Here is a 25,199-nt window from a genome sequence, read left to right as displayed (position 1 = left end):
TTTTATTGATACAATTTAATTTTAGTTGATCTAGTTAAATTTCAACTTTTTTTTCTTTAAATCAGTTTAACTAAATAAATTAGGTTGAGGTTGAGTGTTGTCTATATATATTGTATAAGTTATTATAATAATATAAATATATTTAAAATGCTAAAAAGTTATACATATATATATAATAAAAGTGAGTTATTAAGTACGTAGGTATGCTTATAAAATTATATAATAAATAACCAACTAACACAGTCCATTTTTTTAGGGAACATACAAAATCAATTAACTGAAATGATTTAATAGAAAACCGTCAGGTTTATTGATCAAACAGTCCAACAACTTAAATTGCGGTTAAGGACTCTCAAAGTTCAATGAAGAAACAAGTAGTATTTAATTTTAACTTGGTCTTCATTTTAGTTTGGCAGAGTTCTAGAGTGTTGACTGAAGTATAAGAAAATGGAGAATGTGAATACGTGCGGTTCAAACCAAATGAGAGATCGAAGACTAAAATGGTGGTGTCTCTGATATGAATTTGAGGTCACATGCTCACAATTAGGTCTAATCATACGACTAAAGAGGATAAGAAAATATATTGATTGATTGTCAGGCCACACATGATCATGTATGAAATAAGGTGGAAGGTGTCCCCAGTGATGTCCTTTTAATTGTGGTGTGATTTACATGCATCCTTTTGATTCTGAGCTCCATCTGTCATCCAAAAAGGCAGCGTTCGAGAATTGAAAAACAAGATCAATTCATTCTATCTTTTTGGTTCTAGTGGTGGTGATTGTTGCGATTTTATGGAGTAAGACTTGTCTTTCTCTTATCAAAGCTAGAAATATATTATCTTGTAATTGCCTAGGAATGCTCTGGTTTTTAACCTACCTACCCACCTCTCTGCTGCACCTGAGTTTTATGCTTCGAAACATTAGCAACCGTCTCATTTATTGCCACCCGAACTTGGCTGGCTCAAGCTCAACTGCCATGGTACTCGGTACTCTCGCTAACTCAGGACCCGCTGGTTCTGGTGCTTTACTTCGCCATCGTGAAGGGAACTGGATTGTTGGTTCTCATAAAACTCTTGGCCATACAACAAATATGGCTTCCTGAAATGTAGACTTTAAGCAGTGGTCTTTTTACATGCTCCTCATAAGAATATCACCCATTTAGTTGTAGGATTAGACTCCGCTGTTGTCATTAGCCTGATTCTTGGTTTTACGTCCACTAACATTGTTCTTCATCCCTTAACTGATGACTGAAGTCCTTCATGTTTTTCGAAGAAGACTGGTTTAGATTAAAATATTCTTACGTCGATAATCAAGAACTGAATAAGGTTTTACAAGATGATAATCACCCTTACGCTATCGAATTGTCATATCACAAAGGACAAACTTTCATAACCGGTCTTACACCTATAAAACACTCGAAACTATTACTTTGATAGGAATACATCAAAATATCGTGTTGGAAAAGGTCCTCAGGCTTCATATTGAAATAGAAATTAGTGGGTAAGGGTCTCCTTCCAGGGTAAAACATTGAAACAGGTCGAAGACATTAAATTCTTTATTTGGACTAAATACATGCTTTAAAAGCTAAAGTTGCCAATTATTTTTGCACTTTGCAGTGTCAGAACTGCTTTGAAAGATGAGACTGCGAAGTTCCAAAAGGCAAAAGCTTTATCAGAAACTCCGTCTGCAGGCCCTGAAAGGTAGTGTTTGATGAATGACTACAGTATTCGTGTTTTAATTATTCTTTTACGTGATGTTCAAAATTAACAGGTCTATGACTAAATCATAAATATATATCTCTTAGACATTGTAGAGACACATTCAGGAGTTTGATACTCTGCTATTAACATATTTGGAGCTCAACAATTTCTTGCTTCAATTCGTGGCCTAAATTTTATCATCTACACTGACAAGCATCAACCATTGACTCAAAACTGTCAAAAATGATTTCTCTAATTATTATGAGTTTCAATGCATACATAAAAAATTACACAAAAATATTACCAATCTAATAATATGATAAGGTGATGAATTGCACTAGTAAAACTACACACAACGAGATTCAAGTTCAACCTTCATGGCAAGAACTCCAACTTCCATTTATGAATAACAAAAGATTACAAGCTCCATTAGGACAATACCGGCACTAATTCCTGTACATCGTTAATGCATCTAAACATCAAGATGCCAAAGATAGTCAAGGATCAATGGATTAGAAAGGCATTGGAGCAGTTTAATGCACAGAGTTGGGAGGGGTTGGTTGCCCCTGTTGAACAGACCATGGAGGGCGCCTATTGTGTTCCTACACATGAATCATTCATATAATGAATCTACTGCTCTCAACTTCTCATAACAAAGATGGCATTAACCAAACAATCTGATCTGAGCAAAACATGTTGATCCAAGCAAATCAATATAAAACTGCAAGTAAAAGAAGAAATCACATTTACCCCAATTTCTGTCACAGAAAGGCAAGATGAACATTTGACTGACGAAGACCCATAGGGGTACATCAGCAACAATGCACAACTGTCACACCTAACCAGTCCAACCTGATGAGCTGAAAGTGTAAGGGTAGACTAATCAAATGTTCTGAAAAAACATTATATTTCTACCAATCAATCACAAAAGCAAAAAACCGACTAAAAACAAGACTGCTTGCTCTTTGTCAAAGTGAGAACCAAGCTTTTAATAACTATGATTCGTGGTTACATCGACAACTGGAAGAATAAAAATGTATGTCGTTTTCATACAATTATATGTATAGCTTTACTACAGCTTTGAGGAGAGAGCAATTATATGTTTGATATTAAACGTCAGAGAAGGAGAAAGAAACCTTCCAGTACAAAGTTGACTGTTTCACAACATGAACATTTAGCTTGCCGAGTTCCTTCAGGATATGAAAGCAATTGACGACAAGAGCCACAAACCATTTGAGCCATTTGAGCCATCTCTGCATCCAAAATATCAAAAAGCAAACAAAGTAAGAAAGCCAATGAATCAAGACAACACTACGAGAAACATAATTATAGGCAAAAGTATAGGCTTCGTTACCCGGGCTCGGAGCAATTTGGGATGCAGTACTTGTGTCGACACGATCCGACACGCGATACGGGTCAGATCCGGCAAAAACCAGCGGAGGCGGTGGGCTAGAACTGAGATGAGAAGAGAATGAAGAAACCTGATTTGTAGATACGAGAGAGAGAAGAGGGGCGATGGTAAGCTTCGTTACCCTGACTCGGCAATTTGGGGTGCAGTACCTGTGTCAACACGATCCGACACGGAATACGGGTCAGATCCAGAAAAAATCAGCGGAGACGGCGGTGGGCGAGAACTGAGATGAGAAGAAAAAAAAACTGATTTGCAGAGACAAGGGAGAGAAGAGGGGCGGTGGTAGGGGGAAGATGATGACAAAAGAAATACTATTAAAATAAATGAACAAAAACATTAGGGTTAAAAAATCAGAAAAATTACAAAAATATATATTTTTTATTTAAAATAATTATATTTTTTAAGAGTATTAAATAAAAAATATGTTTTAATATTTGAACCCATCCCCATACCAATTCAGTACTAAAATTTTAAATGTCATTCAAATAAAGTTTTGTTTTTATTTTCTTACTGATATATAAAAAACTTGTTAAGAAAATATAAAAAAATTAATTAAACTCTTACCTTTAATAAAAAGAATCAATTAAATTCCTCCGTTAGTAATTTTTATCATTGATTACAATGATGGTTAAAAAAATATTGACAGGCAATTAGATAACATCACATGGTAACTTCTAATTTAATTTAATATTTTTTAATAAAATTTATAAAAAGATACATAAAAGTTATAAGAATAAAAAGAAATTGTGAAAATTATAAAAATACCAATTTTATTTTTGACCTAATTTTCTTTCACCATACTTTTTAGTTATATATTTATTAAAAAAACACAGTCAATCCCGTGGGTAAAAGACTAGTTTCTTGTGAACTTTTGTGGTGGACAATGACATAACAGCAGCCATCAGCACCTACCAGCATCGGCTCGGCCCATGCCGTAGCTACCCTAGATAGAATATTGGCCAGCGAAACATAAATAAATTAGGCCAGCGCTAGCAGAAGACTTGAAGGCCAAAAGCCCACTTGGACACAATATATTGGCAACTGCCGAACATCTTCCACCAAGGTAGTTGAACGGATTCAGCTATATCAACCGTTCTACTTTGAAGCTTTTTTTTCTTTTCATTATACAAACTACAATATAAACCAATAGTTTTGAGTTGAGAGCCTTCTCTCGTTGATTTCATCCTTGTCACATACATCACGAAATGTTAAAATCACTTGCTTTGGCAGGTCACCAAATCATTATTCTTTTTTTCATCTTCAAAACACATGTTGAGGAGGAAACGAGCTACTACTACAAATCTGGAACCTGCATCTATATATTGTTTCATCCTAACTTATCAGGTCGGGTCCAATTCAATGGTCTTCATTTAATCATTTTTAGAAAGAAAACCCATTTCCCTCCCATTATCATTTGAGTAATTGAAGAAAAGTGTCGTGATGGCCAAAACCAAGAGAATCATCATCACCATTCTCCTAAGGCTTCTAGCTTTTGGTGCTACTCTTTCTGCAACCGTAGTCATGGTTACGAGCCATGAGTCTGCCGAGGTTATGAACATAAAATTCTCAGCAAAATACAGCAACTCACCAACATTTAAGTAAGAATCTTTTACTTTTTTTCTTTTTTAATTTTTTCTCTAGATGGAACAATCATGATATATTTAGTTTCCTAATTATTATATTTTTTTGGCCGTGAAAATTGGGCATAGGTTTTATGTGACAGCGGAGGCAATTGCAACCGGATACGGCCTTATAGTTCTCTTCCTGTCTTCGAGAAGGTCGTTTGATCGCCTGATTGTGATTCTAGATGTGGTCATAGCGTTGACACTAACTTCGAGCATCTCAGCTGCTTTGGCAGTAGCTCAGATAGGCAAGAAAGGGGACACTCATGCAGGTTGGCTGCCCGTTTGCAACCAAGTTCCAAAATTCTGCGACCATGTCACCGGCGCCCTTATAGCTGGTTTTGTTGCAGCGATAGTTTACTTGGTGCTCAATCTCTATTCTCTTCACGTTTTCCTCACTCCCCTTTTCCCAGTGTAACCTTAAACCAGAAAGATGCATGCTGATGGTGGTAAGGATTGGAATTTAAGCTGGCAGCCTTCTCTTACGTACTTGTAGCATTTTTTCTTTTATCAACTGTTTGGTAGTCTCATCTAGCTTTTGTAAAACGAACGTATTGGATCCCAGCCCACTTCTAAAATTGAGCTATCTCGTCTCTCAGTATTTATTGGAGTATAAGATGTATATTTTTTATATATATTATATTTGATGACTCATATATTTAAGTGGTATTTGTATTTAAATTTATGTGTATGGTTTACTATTTTATTATTAAAGTAATTTGATATAGCATTTTGATATATGAGTGAATGAATTATTGGTGGTATTATTAAAGTAGTCCTTTTACTTTTTGTCATTTTCTATTTTCTATGCCAAGTCAGGCCCACATATAGGGCAGATAAGTGTTTGAAGAAAAAAGAACAAATTACTTGCTACAAAATGACATTGTTTTGTTAAGAAGAATTATGTCACATGATACCCATTTCATCCCCTTCTAAGGCTGAGAAATGAAAATTACTAGATTTTTGAAGACAAAAGCATATGCCAAATTATGTAACAAAATCTTTAATTTCTTTTGGGGTTAGAAAATGACAAAAACCAAGTTGCCACAGCAGAGATTCACTTTTCCCTAGTTTCTGAATAATACATTAATTAAAGACCCACTAAAATCAAAGCAAGGATGTCTTTTGATTTGGTGGTGGAATTCCATAAAATAAATCATCTCAACGGTTGCCCCTCTGGTTTCTAGTTCCAGTAAGTTACGTTCCGTTACAACATTGCCAAACCCTAAGGTCCCACTTTCAAACTAAATAAAAAATGAAGAGGGTGAATTTGTGTTGTGGTGGCAAATGATTTCAATCAAAGATGAGTGGATCTACCGCCGTGCTTCTCACTCACGGCTTCTGCATCTGGATCTACGTTTTCTACAAAGGAATCATCCCTTGCTTTCGTGTATTATCTATCGATAAGATATTTAAAATTTCACCGTCGGTTTTATTTATTTGGTAAGATTTTTATTTCAAATAAAATAAAAAATAGTCAAATTCAGAATTATCTGAGATGAAATATTCAAATTGAGAATGATCTGAAAAAACATAAAAACTTACTTTAGGTACCTAAAAATAAAGATCCCTTTCGCCCTTTTGATCAGCCACTTCATTTCTCTCAAAGTCGCATGGTTCCTTTTTTTTTTTAATCGCTTTTTCACTTAAGAGATTCTCTCTGTCTGGCTCCTCTCAGGAAAAAAGAAGAGTAAAGCTTCAGTCTTTCTGCGTTTGCATGAACAGCAAGAATGGAGAAAGGGATGTTTTGAAGTGGATTAAGGAAAACGAGAAGTAAATTATGACTACTTTAAGGCAACGCCCTGTTCCCACGCGCGGCCGTGGTGCAAACCCACGCTCGCAGCCGCCGCCGCCGCCTATGCAACAGGTTTACAACATAATCCCTGTCCACGACCTTATAGCAGACCACCCGTCGCTTCGATACCCGGAAGTACGCGCCGTCGCGTCGGCCCTGTTACGTCCGGTTTTAAACCTTCCGAAACCACCGTTCGTAACGTTGGCGCCAAACATGGACCTGATGGACTGGTTAGGCGTCTCCTTCGGTTTTCAAAACGACAACGTTCGGAACCAAAGAGAAAACCTCGTCCTCCACTTAGCCAACTCCCAAATGCGCCTACAACCGCCTCCTGCGAACCCCGACGAAGTCGACCGCGGCGTCCTCCAAAGTTTTCGCAAGAAGTTACTTCACAACTACACTTCATGGTGCTCTTTCCTCCGCGTCAAACCCCACGTCCACCTCCCCTCGCGCCGGGGAAACAGTTACAACCCAACCCGGGAGCTCCTCTACGTTTCACTGTACCTCTTAATCTGGGGAGAAGCCGCCAATCTCCGCTTCTGTCCGGAGCTCCTCTCTTACATTTACCACCACATGGCGATGGAATTAACCAAGTTTCTGGATCAACACATCGATGACTTTACCGGGAGGCCCTTCGTGCCTTCGATTTCAGGTGACTGTGCTTTCTTGAAATCCATCATTATGCCATTTTACCGAACGATTAAAACGGAAGTAGAGAACAGCAGGGACGGAACTGCGCCGCATTCGGCTTGGAGAAATTACGATGATATTAACGAGTATTTCTGGAGTAGAAGGTGTTTTAAGACCTTGAAATGGCCGATTAATTATGGGTGTAATTTCTTTGATACGGCACCAAAGACTGAAAGAGTTGGGAAAACTGGGTTTGTCGAGCAACGATCATTTTGGAATGTGTTTAGGAGCTTTGATCGACTGTGGATTCTATTAATTCTATTTTTACAGGCTTCCATTATTGTTGCTTGGACGGGGAAGAAGTTCCCCTGGGATGCTTTGAAGGAAAGGGATGTTCAGGTGGACTTGTTGACGGTTTTTATAACATGGGCCGGTCTTCGGTTTTGGCAGTCAGTGCTTGATGCTGGGACTCAGTACAGTTTGGTATCAAAGGAGAGGGTGTGGCTGGGAATACGGATGGTATTGAAGAGTATGGCTGCTTTGACTTGGATTGTTGTGTTTGCAGTTTTCTATCAGAGGATTTGGAGTCAGAAGAATGCTGATAGGGGCTGGTCTTCGGAAGCAAACCGAAGGATTGTTACTTTTCTCGAGGCTGTCTTTGTGTATCTTATTCCGGAGATGTTGTCTATATTGTTTTTTGTGATTCCTTGGGTTAGGAATTGGATTGAAGGGTTGGATTGGATGGTGGTCTCTTGGTTGACATGGTGGTTTCATACTCGGACTTTCGTTGGACGTGGTCTGAGGGAAGGTTTAGTTGATAATATCAGGTACACTTTGTTTTGGATTGTGGTATTGCTTTGGAAGTTCTCATTCAGTTATTTTCTTCAAATAAAGCCCCTGGTTGGTCCTACAAAGGTGCTTTTGAATCTTCCTAATATAAGTTATAACTGGCATCAGTTTTTTGGTAATAGTAATAGAGTTGCTGTTATGTTGCTGTGGACGCCTGTTGTTCTCATCTATTTTGTAGATTTGCAAATCTGGTATTTGGTTTTTTCGTCCTTTGTGGGTGCGACGAATGGGTTGTTTTCTCATTTGGGTGAAATCAGGAATATGGAGCAGCTTAGGCTTAGGTTTCAGTTCTTTGCAAGTGCAATGCAGTTTAATCTTATGCCTGAGGATCAGCTGCTGAGTCCCAAAGCAACACTGGTGAAGAAATTCCGTGATGCAATTCATCGACTGAAGCTTAGATATGGACTTGGTCAGCCGTTCAAGAAGATTGAATCAAGCCAAGTGGAAGCAACAAGGTTTGCTTTGATATGGAATGAAATAATTATTACTTTGAGGGAGGAAGATCTCATTAGTGATGGAGAAGTTGAGCTCATGGAACTGCCACCTAATTGTTGGAATATTAGGGTAATTCGATGGCCTTGTTTTCTCCTCTGCAATGAGTTTCTTCTTGCTCTCAGTCAGGCAAAAGAGCTGGCAGATGCACCTGACTTTTGGCTTTGGGTGAAGATATGCAAGAATGAGTATGGGCGGTGTGCTGTTATTGAAGCTTATGACAGCATCAAGCATGTGGTTCTTACCCTCATTAGATATGGTACAGAAGAGTATAACATAGTCTTAATATTGTTCAAGAAGATAGACTTCTCCGTGCAGAACGGGCAGTTAACTGCATCATACAAGATGGCTGTGCTACAAAAAATTCATGGCAAGCTAGTATCACTTATTGATCTTCTAGTGAAACAGAAAAATGATCTAAGTCAGACGGTAAATCTATTACAGGCACTGTATGAACTTTGTGTTCGAGAATTCCCTAAGATGCAGAAGCCCACTTATGAGTTGATGGAGGAAGGTTTGGCACCCAAAAATGTGGCAGCTGATGAAGGTCTGCTTTTTGAGAACGCTATCAACATTCCTGATGCTGAGGATGCGGATTTCTATAAGCAGCTGAGGCGTTTGCAAACAATTCTTACTTCGAAGGATTCAATGCATAATGTTCCCCTGAATCTGGAGGCTAGGAGGCGCATTGCTTTCTTTAGCAACTCATTGTTCATGAACATGCCTCATGCCCCTAACGTCGAGAAAATGATGGCTTTCAGTGTTTTGACTCCGTACTATGATGAAGATGTTTTGTATAAGAAAGGGATGCTTCAAGACGAAAATGAAGATGGAATTTCTACGTTGTTTTATCTTCAAAAGATATATGAGGATGAGTGGAGAAATTTTATAGAGCGGATGCGTAGGGAAGGGATGGATGATGATGAAGATGATATTTGGAGAGAAAAGCTGAGGGATCTTCGCCTTTGGGCATCATATAGAGGACAGACATTATCTCGTACAGTTAGGGGAATGATGTATTACTACAGGGCTCTTAAAATTCTTTCGTTTCTTGATTCAGCATCTGAGATGGACATACGAATGGGAACACAAGAAATTGCTACACATCATTCTTTAAACAACAGAAATCGTGATGCTATTAAGCTGCCGGCTGCAAAGAAATTTAACCGAGCGGTTAGTGGTGTAAGTTTGTTGTTCAAGGGACATGAGTATGGATTTGCTTTAATGAAATTCACCTATGTAGTCACCTGCCAATTGTATGGACGACAAAAGGCTAAGGGAGAGAGCCATGCTGAGGAAATTCTGTTTTTGATGAAACACAATGAAGCTCTTCGAGTTGCATATGTAGATGAGGTTGAGTTAGGGAGAAATGAGGTTGAGTATTACTCTGTTCTAGTGAAGTATGATCAACAGCTGCAGAGGGAGGTAGAGATTTATCGCATTAGGTTGCCAGGACCCTTGAAACTTGGGGAGGGAAAACCGGAGAACCAGAATCATGCCATAATTTTCACTCGAGGTGATGCAATTCAGACCATTGACATGAATCAAGACAATTATTTCGAGGAAGCACTGAAGATGCGGAATTTGTTGGAGGAGTTCAAGACCAATTATGGTATTAGGAAGCCAACTATTCTTGGAGTTCGTGAGAATGTCTTCACAGGTTCGATTTGGTCACTTGCTTGGTTTATGTCTTAGAAAACAAGTTGTGTTCAATTTATTTATATATTATATCTATTTCTTATATATATTATAAACATTTTGTATATTATAATGTTACATATATTTTTAATTTCTATTTGTTGTATGCATTCTATACCATACTTATTGATCTAATTCATTTTATTAATAGGTTCAGTTTCATCACTTGCACGGTTTATGTCTGCTCAAGAAACAAGTTTTGTGACCCTTGGTCAGCGTGTTCTAGCTAACCCGTTGAAGGTGAGAATGCACTACGGTCACCCAGATGTGTTTGATCGATTCTGGTTCTTGACTAGGGGTGGAATTAGTAAAGCTTCTAGGGTGATTAATATCAGTGAGGACATATTTGCAGGCTTCAACTGCACTTTGAGAGGTGGTAATGTAACTCACCATGAATATATACAGGTGGGTAAAGGAAGGGATGTGGGATTGAATCAGATATCTATGTTTGAGGCCAAGGTTGCAAGTGGCAATGGTGAGCAGGTATTAAGTAGAGATGTCTACCGGTTGGGTCATAGGTTGGACTTCTTTCGGATGTTTTCTTTTTTCTTCTCAACTGTTGGGCACTACTTTAACACAATGGTGGTTGTACTGACTGTTTATACATTTTTATGGGGTCGCCTTTATCTCGCCCTTAGTGGTGTTGAAGGTGGAGCCAAGAATCAAAGTATCAGCAGTGAGGCTGTTGGAACAATCTTGAATCAGCAGTTCGTAATACAGCTTGGTCTGTTCACTGCCCTTCCAATGGTTGTCGAGAACTCTCTTGAACATGGGTTTCTTCCAGCAATTTGGGACTTCTTGAAAATGCAGTTGCAGCTGGCATCACTTTTTTTCACTTTCTCTATGGGAACTCGAACCCATTTCTTTGGTCGGACCATCCTTCATGGGGGGCCAAATACCGAGCCACTGGACGTGGTTTGTGGTTGAGCATAAGCGCTTTGCACAAAATTATAGACTTTATGCTCGAAGTCATTTTGTCAAGGCAATTGAGCTTGGTGTTATTCTAGCAGTGTATGCTTCTTATAGCCCACTCGCTAAGGATTCATTTGTTTATATAGCATTGACCATTTCAAGTTGGTTCCTTGTTGTGTCATGGATAATGTCCCCTTTTGTATTCAACCCGTCTGGCTTCGATTGGCTGAAGACAGTCTATGATTTTGACGATTTTATAAATTGGATATGGTCTAGTGGTGGTGCAGCTTCAGAAGCCAATAAGAGCTGGGAAATATGGTGGTACGAGGAACAAGACCATTTAAGAACAACCGGTCTGTGGGGAAAGCTTCTAGAGATAATTTTAGACCTTCGCTTCTTCTTCTTCCAGTACGGTATTGTGTATCAGTTGGGCATTGCTGGCAAGAGCACCAGTGTAGCTGTTTACCTGGTATCTTGGACATTCATGATTGTGGCTGTTGGGATCTATGTGGTTATAGCATATGCTCAAGACAAATTTGCTGCCAAAAAGCACATCTACTATCGAGTTGTTCAGCTTGTAGTCATTGTACTTACGGTGCTTGTGATTGTCATATTGCTAGAGTTCACTCCGTTTAAGTTTACTGATCTCGTTACAAGTCTTTTGGCATTCATTCCTACGGGATGGGGTCTGATATCAATTGCCCAAGTTCTTAGACCTTTTCTGCAATCCACTGTGGTGTGGGATACTGTAGTTTCCTTGGCACGGCTTTATGATCTGTTGTTTGGATTGATTGTCATAGCTCCTGTGGCATTGGTATCGTGGTTGCCTGGATTCCAAGCCATGCAGACAAGAATCTTATTCAATGAGGCATTCAGCAGAGGTTTGCAGATTTCTCGCATTATTTCCGGCAAAAAGTCCACAGCATGATGTTAAGGTAACATTTTTATCCATAGTTCAGTTTAAACATTTGCTTTTATTGTCCAGTAATATTTGTTCTGTCTATGCATGTATAGTTGGCGTTTGCTCTGGATGGCACGTTTTGTTTTGTGTAAATGTATGTTTCAACTCAAGTTGAATTTGCCGAAGTTTTTTTATGCGAGCAAAATTGTGCGTGTTGTGTTTGACAAATATGTTTTTGCAGCTATGACCCGCACATTCTCCACTTGCTTGAAATCTTGTCCTGGCATCAGTTAGTGATTAGCAGTGGATGATCTTGGAGTAACCTCGTAAGCTTTCGTATTTTGGCGTATCTAAAACACATTGTTGGAATCTTGACAAATTGGGATCTGACAAAATGATTCATTTTTTCTTTAGATTAAGATGGAGGCTGGTTTTCATCTTGATTTCTTTCCCTTGTTATCTGATTATATATCTCCATTCGTTCATTTGTTATGCAGACATGTTTAAATGAAGAACTCTGTGCTGTCTTGGGGCCTTGGCTCTGCCCTGAGATAAAAAAGCAATATTGCTGACCGGAAATGAGATATGGACTTTGTTGAGAAAAAAGGGTAGAGCTTGAAGCTTTCAAGGAATCAAATGTAAAGAAATTTTGGACTATAAAATAACACACATCCTGTGTCACTCGTGCTTTGCTTTGATACCATTGCAGCCGAGGACTATGATTCCATATCCTAATCTTCCCTTTCCTGTTGACCTCGATTCATTTCTAATCTAGGCAAAAGAATTACGTTAGTTTAAGATTTTTTTTTTTTTTGTTGTTGGTGGTAATAAAGTTAGCTTCAAATCTTGCAAGTTATTTATGTATAGTTTGAATAAGTTCATAAAGTTTCTATAACGTTTTTCCCATTTAACCTACAAATTCAATGTTCCAGTTCCAAGCTACACGTGTTCCCAGAACAGTTAAAAATTAAAATACAGAGTTAATTGCACAGAGAGAATAATTAGCTATAATTGCAGCAAAAAATTGCATCAATTTAGTTAGTGAACAGGGCTGCTTCAATACAAAAGCTAAAATTAGCAGGGGCATACACTTTAATGCCACAAAGGTGGATGGTAAATTTTTTGCTTCGCAGGAACAATGTGCGTTGACAATCTCCACTGGTATAAAGATCGTGTAATCGTGAGATTGAAAACGTGAGCAGCCATTATTTGCAAAACCAAGCCATGGAAGAAAATCCATCTCAAACAGCAGCAGCAATCTTCTCTGGATTCTTAACAGCTGCCTTTAGTGGCTTCCCATCGGTTTTGATTTCTTGTTTTTCAATTCCTTGTATATCGGTTATTCTCAACTTAGTCAGTTCCTGACACATAACAACAACAATCAAGAAATATCAAATTCAAATGCAGTCGGGTTCAACGAACAAAACTACAGTGAATGGCAAGAAATGGCCCTTGGCAGGCATACCTGACGATGTCCTTTGGTTCGACGGTAATTCTTCCTTCTCTTTTTCTTAAAAATAATCACCTTAGCATCTAATGCCTGACAGAAGAAGAATACAATGCAATAAGAAAATATACGTGTCCAATGAATGAATGCTAATGCAATGTTTTAGAGAAGCAAATGATCTGGAGACCAAAAACCAACTGAAGCTACGGGAAAAAACAGTAAGGTGTAGAGAGACGAAGATCAAAGCAAAGCTTACATGCTCCTCGACAACAGCATGAACAGCTGCATCCGGAAGTATAGGCCTACCGATAATAGTTTGGGTAGGTGATCCCAGCAAGAGGACCTTGTTCAAAATCAACTGCAATAGAGACATTAGACACCCATAGAAGAGCATAATTCAGGGAACCGTTTACTAGTTGAAATTCTAACACACGAGGTTAAGACATGATGAAAGCTACCGACAGTTAATTGAAACACATGAAGATCAAATTTAATGAACAAGATAAACTTCTTACCCAAACTCTCATTTGTATGCAAAAAATTCATATTAAACGTTCAAAAAGATTTATCCAATACAAATCTTCTTCGATAAGCAGAATGAAGAACTAAACTTACCTTGTCATTGACTTCGCAGAATTTCAATCTCTCCGTGAAAATTGAATCTCCGTTGCTCACCTTAAACTGGTGCGATCCAATCTTTGAAAAAAGAAAAACAGAAATTAATAAATAATCTCCGATGTTTTCGACAATTAAAACAAAAACCCAATCAATTACATACCTGAACCACTGCGAAAACTGGCTCATAATCTTTGAATACCCGGTCGGAACGCTGGAGAGGGCCCAGCACTTTGTACCCAATAGCAGCAGCCTCCGCCTCCTTCTCCACAGGCGAGTAATCCCTACCTAAATCCGATGCCGCGTTGTCGTGCTCTGCTTCCACATCGCTGGCCTCCTCCATTTCCACTTCCACTTCGGTCTCGCTATCTTCGCTTTTGCTGGATGAGAAGTGACGAGAATGGGACCAGAGGCTAAACCATGAGAGCTCCGAATTGGGGATGGTTATTGCCGGATTCGGTTTTCGGGTTAGGACTTCGACGGCGGACAGAGGCGGCATCTTTTTCTGAGAAATGATAGCCGTGGCGTGGCGGGCCAGTGATAGAAGGCACCGTCGATGAGCCATGAAAACTTGACGCTGGATCCCTTTTCTTTTCTTTTCTTTTTTTTTTTCAGGTTTAAGAGCTCAGGCTAGGGTTTGACACTTTAGCTGGGTGAAACTATCACCTCTTTTTTTTTTTTTGAAGCAACACTGTAATTTTGAATCTGCTATGTATTTAATATTATCGCATATAAATTAGGATTATTTTTTTACTTGTGAACTGGATGAAGTGTTAATTAAGCTTTAAAACTTTTATATCATTTTAGGGTTATTTAGGGTTGTAATATATTTGGGTTAAAAATTTTCAATTAAATATATTTAGATTAAACATTTTATATTTATTTGTATAAAATTATAAATTAAAATTTTGAAGATTAAATACATTTTATGTAAAATTTTTAAAACTTAAATGGTTGTCAAATTTATCAAGTTTCTTATCTGTATGGTTTAATTAAATAAATTATTAAAAACATAAAAATAAAAATATTTTTTTAAAAAAAACTTCTTCAATCGATTTTTTTAGCCTAGTTCTCCCGCTTGTACCGGTTTGCAGACTAATTGATCTGAAGCTTCTCCTTAGACTAGTACTTTAGTCAGCTCGATTGGTTCAAACAATCATTACTCAAAATCTTTACACATCATATATTTGGAATTTAATCTTCCAACTTTTATTTTAAAAAATTTAATCTCTCAACTTTATAGATTTACAAATCTACTTTCAAATTATATATAAACATGTAATATTTTAATTAAAAAATTAACTATGTTCACTATTTGAACTAATTAATAAAATTATAAAAATATAGAAATCAAGTATAATTTAAATATATTAGAAGGATAAAAATTGAAAATTAAAATTTTTAATAAAAAGAAAAGAAAAGAAGTTGAGAAGGAGGTAGGTACCCTACTTTAACCTTTAGTTGAAATTTTATTATTTCGAGCTACTAATTGATGTCATATTTTAATTGGAATTATTTAAATTTGAGTTAATTTGTTATATTAATTTAAATTTTTAATTTTTTATGGCTTGATTCATAGGATTAATATAAATTTTAGTATCTAAACTTGACAATTAAGTTCACGTTGATATCTATATATATATATTGTTTATTTTAGTACTTCAACTTGACAATTAAATCCATTTTGATATATGAATTTAGATTTCGTCAAGATTTGATGATGTGACTAATGTTCTTAAAATATGACTAGATTATTTTGTTAGATTGATTGGAACGAGAACCATCAGTTTACTAGTCCAAACAAAGAGATTGAACTAATTGACTCAGAAACTACTTGAAACCGGTAAAAATAAAAAAATTGGGACAAAAACTAGTAGTTGATCAGGTTAAACAAATTTAATATTTTTTTATGAATTTTTAATTAATTATTTAATTATTGTTAGTCTAGCAATTGAACCCATCAAACCGATTGAATAAGAAACTAATAGTTTGACCAGTTTAACCACTAGTTTGATTATTAAAACACTCTATGTAGCACTCTAACACTATACCACGTTTAAAATTTTATATAATTTTTTTAAAATTTTCAAGTAATTTCTGCTAAATTTGTGAAGAAGTACTCCTGAATTAAACAAATAAAATATTGATGTTAAAAATACTAATGTTTGAGTACATTTTATTTTTTTTTTAAAAAGTAATAATTTATGGTTGTGATAAATAATAGTTTCCAGCATATGATGTAAAAACTCTTTTTAACAGTAGTTATTTCTTTAAATGCGGATATCAATGGATTCATAGGTTACGCAAGCAAGTAAAGTAAAAGCGACAATCTTGTTAACTGTAATTGGTAGTTTATAAGACTGTACAAAAGCTGATGTTAGTTTTGCACCTTTTGTTGGGTGAATGCTCATGTGTGAGTCTGCATTTGTAGATTGGCTCTGTTTGCAATTCCATTGCTGTTCTTGCTTAATCAATTCAGTAAGATGGCACCTAGAAGATCTCGTACCCATTCTGGATTGCACCGGCAGAACATGCTGCTCTGAACTTTCGGACAGTATCGTTATGGTGGGTATGTGTTTGCCCATCAACTATTTTGGGCATGAAAGTAACAAAATATAGTGACACCTACCATTCATGTAAGACCCCACCCCCTTATCCTACTAACATCAAAACCACCTTAATTCAAATATGAAACCTAAAAAATGAATAATGAAGAAGGTGAAATTTAGGCTAAGCTATAATCTTTGCAAACACGTGGCCGCTGCCTTCTTCCACTTTTCACAGATTACAAAATATAAAAATCAAAGAACAGAAGCAGCGACAGGAAAGAGAAAAGAGTAAATTTAATTTAAGCAGAAAAGAAAAAAAAAATAGACCTAAACCTAGTCATACTTTTCTCTCCAAGAGTAAACCAAAAAGAAAACCCAAGAGAGACCCAATAAAATGTCGCCAACAGTTTGTCTAAGCCAATCCCAAGCCAAATCCTCCACTCTTCTCTCGAACCAGAACCTCCACATGGCCACGATAACATGCAAGACCGTGCAGCCTTTGGCAAAGAAGGATTGAAAGCTTTTGTCTTTCACAAAAGAGACCATGAACAGCAAGAACCCAATCGCGAACAGGAGCAAACCCGAGAAAGAATCGGATGTCCGGATCAACAGCTGATCGTGCGGGGAGGAGCCCAGGAGTTTCGTGGCGGTCTCGATCCCGTGGGTGAAGGTGTAGATTCCCTTCATGTCGAACATCATGAGCGAGCCGCTTGATAAGGCGACCGCCGAGTGGAGGAGACAGATCAGCTTGAAGGCTGACGATGATGATGTGGTGATCGACATTTTTGTGGGGTATTTTTCCTTCTAAACTCGATCTACGATTATTAATTGTCAGGCAAACCAGGCATGGTTGTAGTTAAATTAAAACCCTAACCCCAAGCTCATCTTATGAAGAAGAAAAGGAAGAGGAAGAAAGGATTTTTCGTTAGCTTTAAAGATTCTGCAGAGCTGGGTTTTTACCCAAGATAAGATCTGGCGGGACCCGCTTTGAGACATGAAAATAATCTGCTTGTCTTTTATCGACACGTGGCATTTTCTAATTAGTGCCGACAGGTAAAAAGAGTTTGTACTCTGTACATTTTGTATTGTTAATTTAATATTAGCAAGAGGAAACATTAATGTTTTTTAGATGGAAAATATAATTTTTATATTTAGTAGGAAATATTAAATGGTTAAACTATAATAATAGTCACCCAACTATTACCATATTTTTGTTTGTCACTTAAGTTTAAAAATTTCTATTTTAGTCACTAACATTATTAAAATTTAATATTTTAGTCACTTCCCATTAAATGACTATTGTTGGATTTTTATTTATCAGCATAATAACTAATTTAGCTCTTTAATGTTTGCAAATCCTATCAATTTAGTCATAAATCTAAAAGAAATCAACAAACTTTGCCCTTAGCTTTACATATTTTGTCAATTGAGTCTTTATTCTTAAAAATTTTTAAAAAAAACTTGTTAAGGGCTAAATTTATTGAATTCTTTAAAACTAGGACTAAATTGATAGATTATGTAAACATTGAAAGGCTAAATTTATTATTATGCTAATAAAAAGGTCACCATAAGTGATTTAAGGAGGAGTAATCAAAATATTAAATTTCGATAATATTATTGACTAAAATAAAATTTTTTAAACTTGGTGACCGAAACAGAAATAATATAATAGTTGAGCAACTAGTTTTATAGTTTATCCTTAAAAATTGATAGGAAATATAATTTTATTCATTCATTGCCATGTAGAAGTGAAAAATGAGAGAATAAATTGAAAATTTTAAGGTTTAAATGTGATTCTGGTCCCTATGCTTTTCATGTTTTAAGAATTTAATTTTCTTAGAATTTAATCCCTAAATTTAAAAATTGTGATACATTAATAACTCTGTTAAAATTTTCCATTGTCTATGCTAACATGAAATTTATCGATTTAATAATACTTGGCGGAATTTAAATGTAATACTTCTAATCCCATCCAGAAAAATCGTGTTGTCTTTTCATCTGTTACTGATCAAGAATCCTCGAAATTGATAATCCCTAACTCGTTTCCAATTCCCCTTACGACCCACGAAATCCCTAACTTTGAAACTCAAATTCTATTCAAGACCTCTAATCGATGAAATCCCCAATTTATAAATCGAAATTTGTGAAAGTTCATCCACATATTATATTTTTGCAGGTTTAATAGCCGAAAGAGATTGTATTGGTGGAAGGTATAAGAAGATGAGGAACATTGGTATGGGTTTTTGGAAAATGAGTAGGGGATTTCAATGAAACACTACAACAAACGAAATGAATTTAAGGTTTTTTATTTTAATTTTAAGGCTTCGTTTTCAAAGCTTTCTACACTTAATATCAGTGAAGAAGAAGATGAAGTATCTTTGGGATATTGTTTCGATTGTATAGTGGAAGGTGTAAGAACCAAGATGAAGAACAGTATTACTCTTTTTTTTTTTAATTTTAAAGTATGAAAAGTATAGGAACTATAAACATATTTTAACTTCTTTAGACAAATTCTTATGCAATGTGTTGTTAATTCAAAAGTAGATAATTTAATGATTTTGCTCTTATTGGGGAAGAAAGTTTGTGATTGATTGTTGCCTCTGTCCAAATCATAGTGGTTTGTGGTTCATTGTTGTCAGTTATATTTGGACAATAAAGGAAGCGATTTTGACTTGATCAAACATTATTATGATTTTTTAGCTGTCACCTTCTTTGTCCATTCTCAAACCTGTTTTGTTGGATAAGAAAAGAAAAGCACATTGAAAACTGAATACAAAAGTAATTTTATAAACTTTTAATGAAACAACAAAAGGTTACCTTAATGATCATTTGGGACTATATTTTTATATACAACAAAAAATGAATGAAAATGGGCAGGTTTAATAATATTGGAAAAACTGTAATCTTTTATGGGACACACTTGCAACTTTCTTGCATGATTTCCCAATCCGTTGGCGATGAAGGTTTCTGAATGTTGAGGAAAGAAAGAAGGGTAGTTGATATCAATCAAACTTTTACCTTGAACCTACCCTCCAATCTCTTCTATGCTTTGGCGAAACACTTGCGATTTCTAGTGATGATGTCCTAGGTGGATTATTGGCCAAAGATAGCGGTGGCGGGGGAGGAGAAATGGCAGGCGGAGCCATCTGAGCCAACATCGCTAAAACTCCTTTATGGTGTTGCTGCAAGTAAGAGAGAGAGGTGAAGCCAATTAAAACCAACATAAGTTGCTAAAAAGAATCGAAGATTTACATTTGATGTATGTGTAAGCTGCAAATTCGACCAACCGTGCCATGCTCATCATGACACAATTGCAAGAAATGAATGTTTGCTCAGATGGATGTTATGACAGTGGTATCATATTCCAAAGCATCAACAGGAAGACAGAACGAGTTATCAAATCTAGAAAGAAGATTTACATTTGATGTATGTGTAAGCTGCAAATTCGACCAACCGTGCCATGCTCATCATGACACAATTGCAAGAAATGAATGTTTGCTCAGATGGATGTTATGACAGTGGTATCATATTCCAAAGCATCAACAGGAAGACAGAACGAGTTATCAAATCTAGAAAGAAGATTTACATTTGATGTATGTGTAAGCTGCAAATTCGACCAACCGTGCCATGCTCATCATGACACAATTGCAAGAAATGAATGTTTGCTCAGATGGATGTTATGACAGTGGTATCATATTCCAAAGCATCAACAGGAAGACAGAACGAGTTATCAAATCTAGAAAATTTGGAGATTCAATGAGGATTTTTATAACTTCATCAATCTTCATGGAAAACTAATAGCTGCTAGTGCTATGATATACAGAGATTCTACCATTGGCGTCAAAGAAAATTAGAACATGAAATTTCACAAACGAATGAAAGGCTATTAGCTGAAACTGGGATCAACCTGTTTATTTTCTAGTACCAAATTCCTTAAGCGAAACTTCAGAAAGCAGAACATAAATACCTGAACGACAAAGTTGCGCCTTTCACAATCCAAGAACATATTCACCATCCAATTCGTCTTTGCTGCAACCCTGTCCCTTACCGTTGAAAAGCTAAGTTGGTCTCTGGAAGTAAAACGGTCGATTTCATTGAACCAAAGACAAGTGAAGAGGTTGCTAATAGGAACATGCTCCCTTATTATTGCACATCCTTCGGGAACATCTGCAGAGACAGCCATTAGAGCAAACCGTATGCAAGGCACGTTCGAGAAATAAAATAAAGAACACAAGATCAAGTATCTTCCACCCTACCACTTGTAATGGGAAGCTTAGCCTCGGAATATGGGGTCAAACCCTCTTTTTTATAGAAGTCAACCTGAAAGTCAATGGAGGCATTATCGTATTTATGAGCAGCTTTATTTGCCTCGGCTTCCTCAAACACATCAAAACGTATATAATGCCTAGAAATTGCAAAAGTAGCATTTTTTCTCCACAAGAACCTAAAGGAAAAGCTTGAAAATGTTAGAATAAACAAACATTAATTAAACACACTAAAACGGAAAGACACAACTAAAAGCTGAATTTGTAAGTTGGCAAGAAACCATGAAACGTCGCAGTGCTGATGATAGTTATCGAGAAGTGATTATGGACACACGTCCAATATCATCTAATCACATAAGACCTAAAAATCTTATAAATTTGGAAGTACCTCTCAAGAATTTGATACGGATCAACAAGAAGCTGGAGCTTCCCATCAATCCACAAAGAGAAACGAGCATTCGGAAACAGCCTATGCAGTAGAAACTTTGGGATCTGGTATAGGCATAACATGAGTATTTTAACAAATGGAAGGATATGTTGGATCAAGTTGATCCAAACTTGGGATATTTCATCAGCATTTGCATTTTAAATGCTTACCTTTCCATTGCGCCTTCCATTAGTGTAAGGAAGATTATGCGCAACAACTATTCTCCATAATCCAATCTTCTTACTCTCATTCAGACCATGTTCCGTTTCCAAGTCAGATTTTGTTTCTTCGTCAACAAACATATAGAAGCAGACTGTTTGCTCGGAATATTTACTAATATTCTTTGGTTGGAGCATGTTATCAAAAGCTCCTGGAAAAGAATTGGATTATTCAATAAAAGTTCATTGGCTTCCAACATAGGAATTGAACACTAAAATAAATATGGTACAGTTAAGTACCAAATATTGCTGATGCAACAACCACTCCATGACATTGCTCCATCTCAAGAAGATCACTGTTATCGATGTCAAATCCAGTCTCGTGGCCAGGTTTGGTTCCTTTGACAAATCTGGCAAATGCCCATTACACATCAATCAATATGCTAAATTGAAAAAAATGAAAAGAAAGATTAATATGAATAAAAACATTAGGAATGGCAAAACATGTCTTTTAAATTTTAACCATACCCACAATGCACGTTCATCGATTCTCGTATGTCATATGAATCATCACGCTGCTTCAAAGTAGGATATCCACCAAAGTTCGAACCTCCAAATTCTGTCTCTTTATTTAAGTTTTCCTCATAAATATATGTTAAATTCTTAAGAACCGGAGAAAATGATGGAACTTTTGGCATCAAGGCAACTGCTTCGTCCACAGGAAGGTAACATACAGGACAAGCTGTGTCATAAACAAGTAAAGAAAAGTTAGAAACTATGTTTCAATGAGATAAAACCCGAACAAAATGCCAAACCCAAAACAAATAAATTGAGAAAATAAAGCCAAAGCAAAGGACAACATACGGCGGGGTCCGGTTCTTTTTTTGTCTGCTGGTGGAGGGGGTAAAGTGAAAGTATTGCATGGATGCTCTGCTGGAAGAGTGTAGCCCAGAAAATACGACGGAGGTGGGGGCACTTCAGATCCTTCCGCATCGACTGGTGAATATGTCAAATTGTGTATGCGGCTATTTTGCAGTCCATTTATCAGGGAGATCTAGAATTATTTAGAGGCAAGCTATCATTTACCTTAGGGAGAGGGACATTGTAACTTCCCTGAACTTCATCTGTAAACAAAGCCACAATACATTTAAATTTCTTATACTCATACCCTCACAAATTCCCAGATTCTTTACAAGCTGCTAGAGCTGAAGACCAATTATCCAGAACTAAAACAGGGGGTGGGGCAAACAAGAATATCCTTGAGCTTGAACTTAAAAATCATAAGAAACAGTGAATCAAATATATATATTCCAAGGTTGACAGCAAAGAAAAGCAATTCAATTGAGATGAATCATTAACATTATTCTCTTCCACAGAAAGTGGGTACGCAAGTTGTATTCGGTGAGCAAAGCTGTAGATGCCCGTTTCTTTATTCAAGAATCAAACACCCTAACAAGAACCAACACACTAAAGATAATAGCTTTACAATTAACCTCTAATAAACAAAATTTTGCCCACTTCTTTCATCAAAATATCAGAACTCAGAACAGCATGCCTAAGGATCACTATTCACCACCGGCTCATTCCTAGAATTTACCGTGAACTATCCAATGATGAAGAGAAATTAAAGGGGGAATAGAAAAGAAAAAACCAACCTTTGCCAAGGTATAAGACCCAAACAAAAATGGCAGCAGAGATGGCGCAAAGGAGCAGCGATCCAACCTTTTTCCGGCCAGCAAACTTACATATCCAATGAAGGAATGTCTCCTTTTCCTTGAACGTTTTAAAAGGCTTAGTTTTTGTTGCTGACGGCACTTGAATTGGCAAAACACCATTTTGCAGCTGTTTGTCCAAAGAGCCGTAACTCCCTGAACGAATCCCCAATGACCCTCCACTCATTATCTCTTTATAAACACCCGCAATTCATTCCTCTCATCAAATTCTGGTTAACTCCATAAAATCATCATCGCAACCAAAAAAAATTAAAAGTATTAAACTTACAACTTCACCACTTCAAAATGAACAAGCACCCCCACAACTCTTGGAGCGCCACCGTAATTGAAGTCCAATGCAGTTCAATGATAAAATATAATACAAAAAATATTGGATATATTAAAGAAAAAGGAATCTGGGTTATCAGTTCTTTGATTGGTTTGTTGATCAAATCTGAGAGCACAATTTTGGAGTTAGTAATATATATTTGTTATTACAAGGCTTGGTGGGAGGTGGATATTGCAAAAAGAATAGGAAGATTTCATTATATATAATGCCAATTTATGACATGAATGTGACGTATAATTAAATCCTGATAGGTTAATCTGTCGCATGTGCGTATGATGTCAAATAATCTGACGGTGATGCTTCACTTCTGGCTTCTGTAATAAAACGAAACCCTACAGTAAGTTAAAGTAAAACATTAGTCAAACAAATTTGTCGGTTCCATTAGAAAGAAAAAAAAAAGACAATTGAGCAGTTTCTCAACCCCTTTTTTCTAGATATTTTTGTCGTCTTTCTTTTTTACATAAAATCACAATTTACTATAAAAAAAGATTGATTTGGAATTTATTCAAAATATTTTTTAAAGTGACTGTAGAAATTAATTGAATTAAAATAATAGTTTAATGCAAGTTTTTATCCCTTTTAACTATACCGGGATAATAACTTCAATGAAATCATTTCAAGGATGAATTATTATTTATTAACCAACTTGCAAACCCCAAGAGTCTCCTACATTTTCAAAGTTCTTAGCTTTCTGTTGTTGAATTTTGAGGTTTGTTTTTGTTGGGCTAAAATGAGAAACAAATAAATAAAAAGCTCTTTCACATAATAATTTATTTTAATTTTTCATTTAATTTTTTCATGTTTAAATTTACGTTTTTTTAGGTATATGACATATACGTGAATATCATATCAATAATTAATTAATTTTTTAAAATTTAAAAATCATTAATTCAAAAATATTATTAAATTTTTTTATATTTTTATTTAAAAATAATTAATTATTAACATGATATACATCACAGATGTATCACATCAATAAAATTAACATATATTAATTTTTTATCTAATTTTTGAATGATCTGCTAAATAATATAATTTTAAAAGGTAGAGACGAAAAATTAACTAAATAATTAAAAAAATTAAAAAAAATTGGACTAACTTTCTTTTTCTCTATTGTCATGCAGTTTTTAGTTGTAGTTTTCACTTTCCAGGCATCCATAATTTTGGAAGGAATTGTTCTTCAACATAAATCAAACCTGAGAGACTTATTTTATTGATATAATATATAAAGTCGGGAGCATGTATCAAAAAATTAACTCATTTAAATACTACTGTAATGAAAATAATGATGATGATATTTGGTCGGTAAAGCAACATTTCGTTTTCACACCTCCATTCTCGTGTCTGCATTTTTTCAACAAGTGGAATTTTATTGTCGGCATCAAAAATGTTTTAAAAAAAGCCCTCAGAATTCTAATAATTATTAATTTCATGAAATAAATGTAGTTCCATTTTGGTGGGAATTAGTTGGTAGGTAATGTTCTTAATCCTGTTTAATGCAAACCTATTCCTATCATATCGAGTTTGGGTATCCCACAACCAGATAATCGTAGAAACAAAATTTATCATAAACCATCAACAATAATAATATAATTAATATATGATGTATAATACAAACTATAAATAAGACATTACAAATGAGTCATAAATTTTATTATTGCATAATAA

General features: G+C 35.9%; 6 protein-coding genes and 1 non-coding gene across 7 annotated transcripts; 3 read left to right on the top strand and 4 right to left on the bottom strand.

The window, feature by feature from the left end:
* Nucleotides 1-1,934: 1,934 nt before the first annotated feature.
* LOC107913973 (protein LOL2) lies at nt 1,935-3,449 on the bottom strand. The gene is made up of 4 exons (XM_016842666.2): nt 3,054-3,449; nt 2,836-2,952; nt 2,450-2,559; nt 1,935-2,301 (listed from the first exon to the last, which is right to left on the bottom strand). The coding sequence occupies exons 2-4, from the start codon at nt 2,948-2,950 to the stop codon at nt 2,233-2,235; spliced, it is 294 nt and encodes a 97-aa protein (XP_016698155.1). The 5' UTR covers nt 2,951-2,952; nt 3,054-3,449; the 3' UTR covers nt 1,935-2,232.
* An 845-nt stretch (nt 3,450-4,294) lies between these two features.
* LOC107915910 (CASP-like protein 1C1) lies at nt 4,295-5,388 on the top strand. The gene is made up of 2 exons (XM_016845099.2): nt 4,295-4,708; nt 4,820-5,388. Exons 1-2 carry the CDS (start codon nt 4,551-4,553, stop codon nt 5,148-5,150), a joined length of 489 nt encoding a protein of 162 aa, XP_016700588.1. The 5' UTR covers nt 4,295-4,550; the 3' UTR covers nt 5,151-5,388.
* An 881-nt stretch (nt 5,389-6,269) lies between these two features.
* LOC107913970 (callose synthase 11) lies at nt 6,270-12,901 on the top strand. The gene is given in 7 exon segments (XM_016842660.2): nt 6,270-10,158; nt 10,348-11,085; nt 11,088-11,108; nt 11,111-12,043; nt 12,123-12,163; nt 12,251-12,335; nt 12,507-12,901. Coding segments are annotated over 4 exon segments (5,331 nt in total). The 5' UTR covers nt 6,270-6,512; the 3' UTR covers nt 12,037-12,043; nt 12,123-12,163; nt 12,251-12,335; nt 12,507-12,901.
* Nucleotides 9,499-9,581, top strand: LOC121230186 (small nucleolar RNA J33). Its single transcript, XR_005928133.1, has one exon. It is a non-coding gene; the product is annotated as a small nucleolar RNA J33 (small nucleolar RNA).
* LOC107913971 (50S ribosomal protein L21, mitochondrial) lies at nt 12,887-14,773 on the bottom strand. The gene is made up of 5 exons (XM_016842664.2): nt 14,235-14,773; nt 14,072-14,152; nt 13,713-13,814; nt 13,475-13,549; nt 12,887-13,370 (listed from the first exon to the last, which is right to left on the bottom strand). The coding sequence occupies exons 1-5, from the start codon at nt 14,634-14,636 to the stop codon at nt 13,251-13,253; spliced, it is 780 nt and encodes a 259-aa protein (XP_016698153.1). The 5' UTR covers nt 14,637-14,773; the 3' UTR covers nt 12,887-13,250.
* Nucleotides 14,774-16,774: 2,001 nt separating this feature from the next.
* Nucleotides 16,775-18,398, bottom strand: LOC107913969 (uncharacterized). The gene has a single exon (XM_016842658.2). The coding sequence runs from the start codon at nt 17,401-17,403 to the stop codon at nt 16,954-16,956; it is 450 nt and encodes a 149-aa protein (XP_016698147.1). The 5' UTR covers nt 17,404-18,398; the 3' UTR covers nt 16,775-16,953.
* A 989-nt stretch (nt 18,399-19,387) lies between these two features.
* Nucleotides 19,388-23,369, bottom strand: LOC107915252 (probable hexosyltransferase MUCI70). Its single transcript, XM_016844413.2, has 10 exons — nt 23,126-23,369; nt 22,557-22,594; nt 22,335-22,524; nt 21,999-22,212; nt 21,771-21,880; nt 21,483-21,682; nt 21,274-21,377; nt 20,877-21,064; nt 20,588-20,787; nt 19,388-19,802 (listed from the first exon to the last, which is right to left on the bottom strand). Exons 1-10 carry the CDS (start codon nt 23,367-23,369, stop codon nt 19,635-19,637), a joined length of 1,656 nt encoding a protein of 551 aa, XP_016699902.2. The 3' UTR covers nt 19,388-19,634.
* Between the last annotated feature and the right edge of the window lie 1,830 nt (nt 23,370-25,199).

This window comes from Gossypium hirsutum, chromosome A05 (genome assembly GCF_007990345.1).
Source record: "Gossypium hirsutum isolate 1008001.06 chromosome A05, Gossypium_hirsutum_v2.1, whole genome shotgun sequence".
Classification (NCBI taxonomy): Eukaryota; Viridiplantae; Streptophyta; class Magnoliopsida; order Malvales; family Malvaceae; genus Gossypium; species Gossypium hirsutum.
This window is presented reverse-complemented; position numbering and strand designations above follow the sequence as displayed.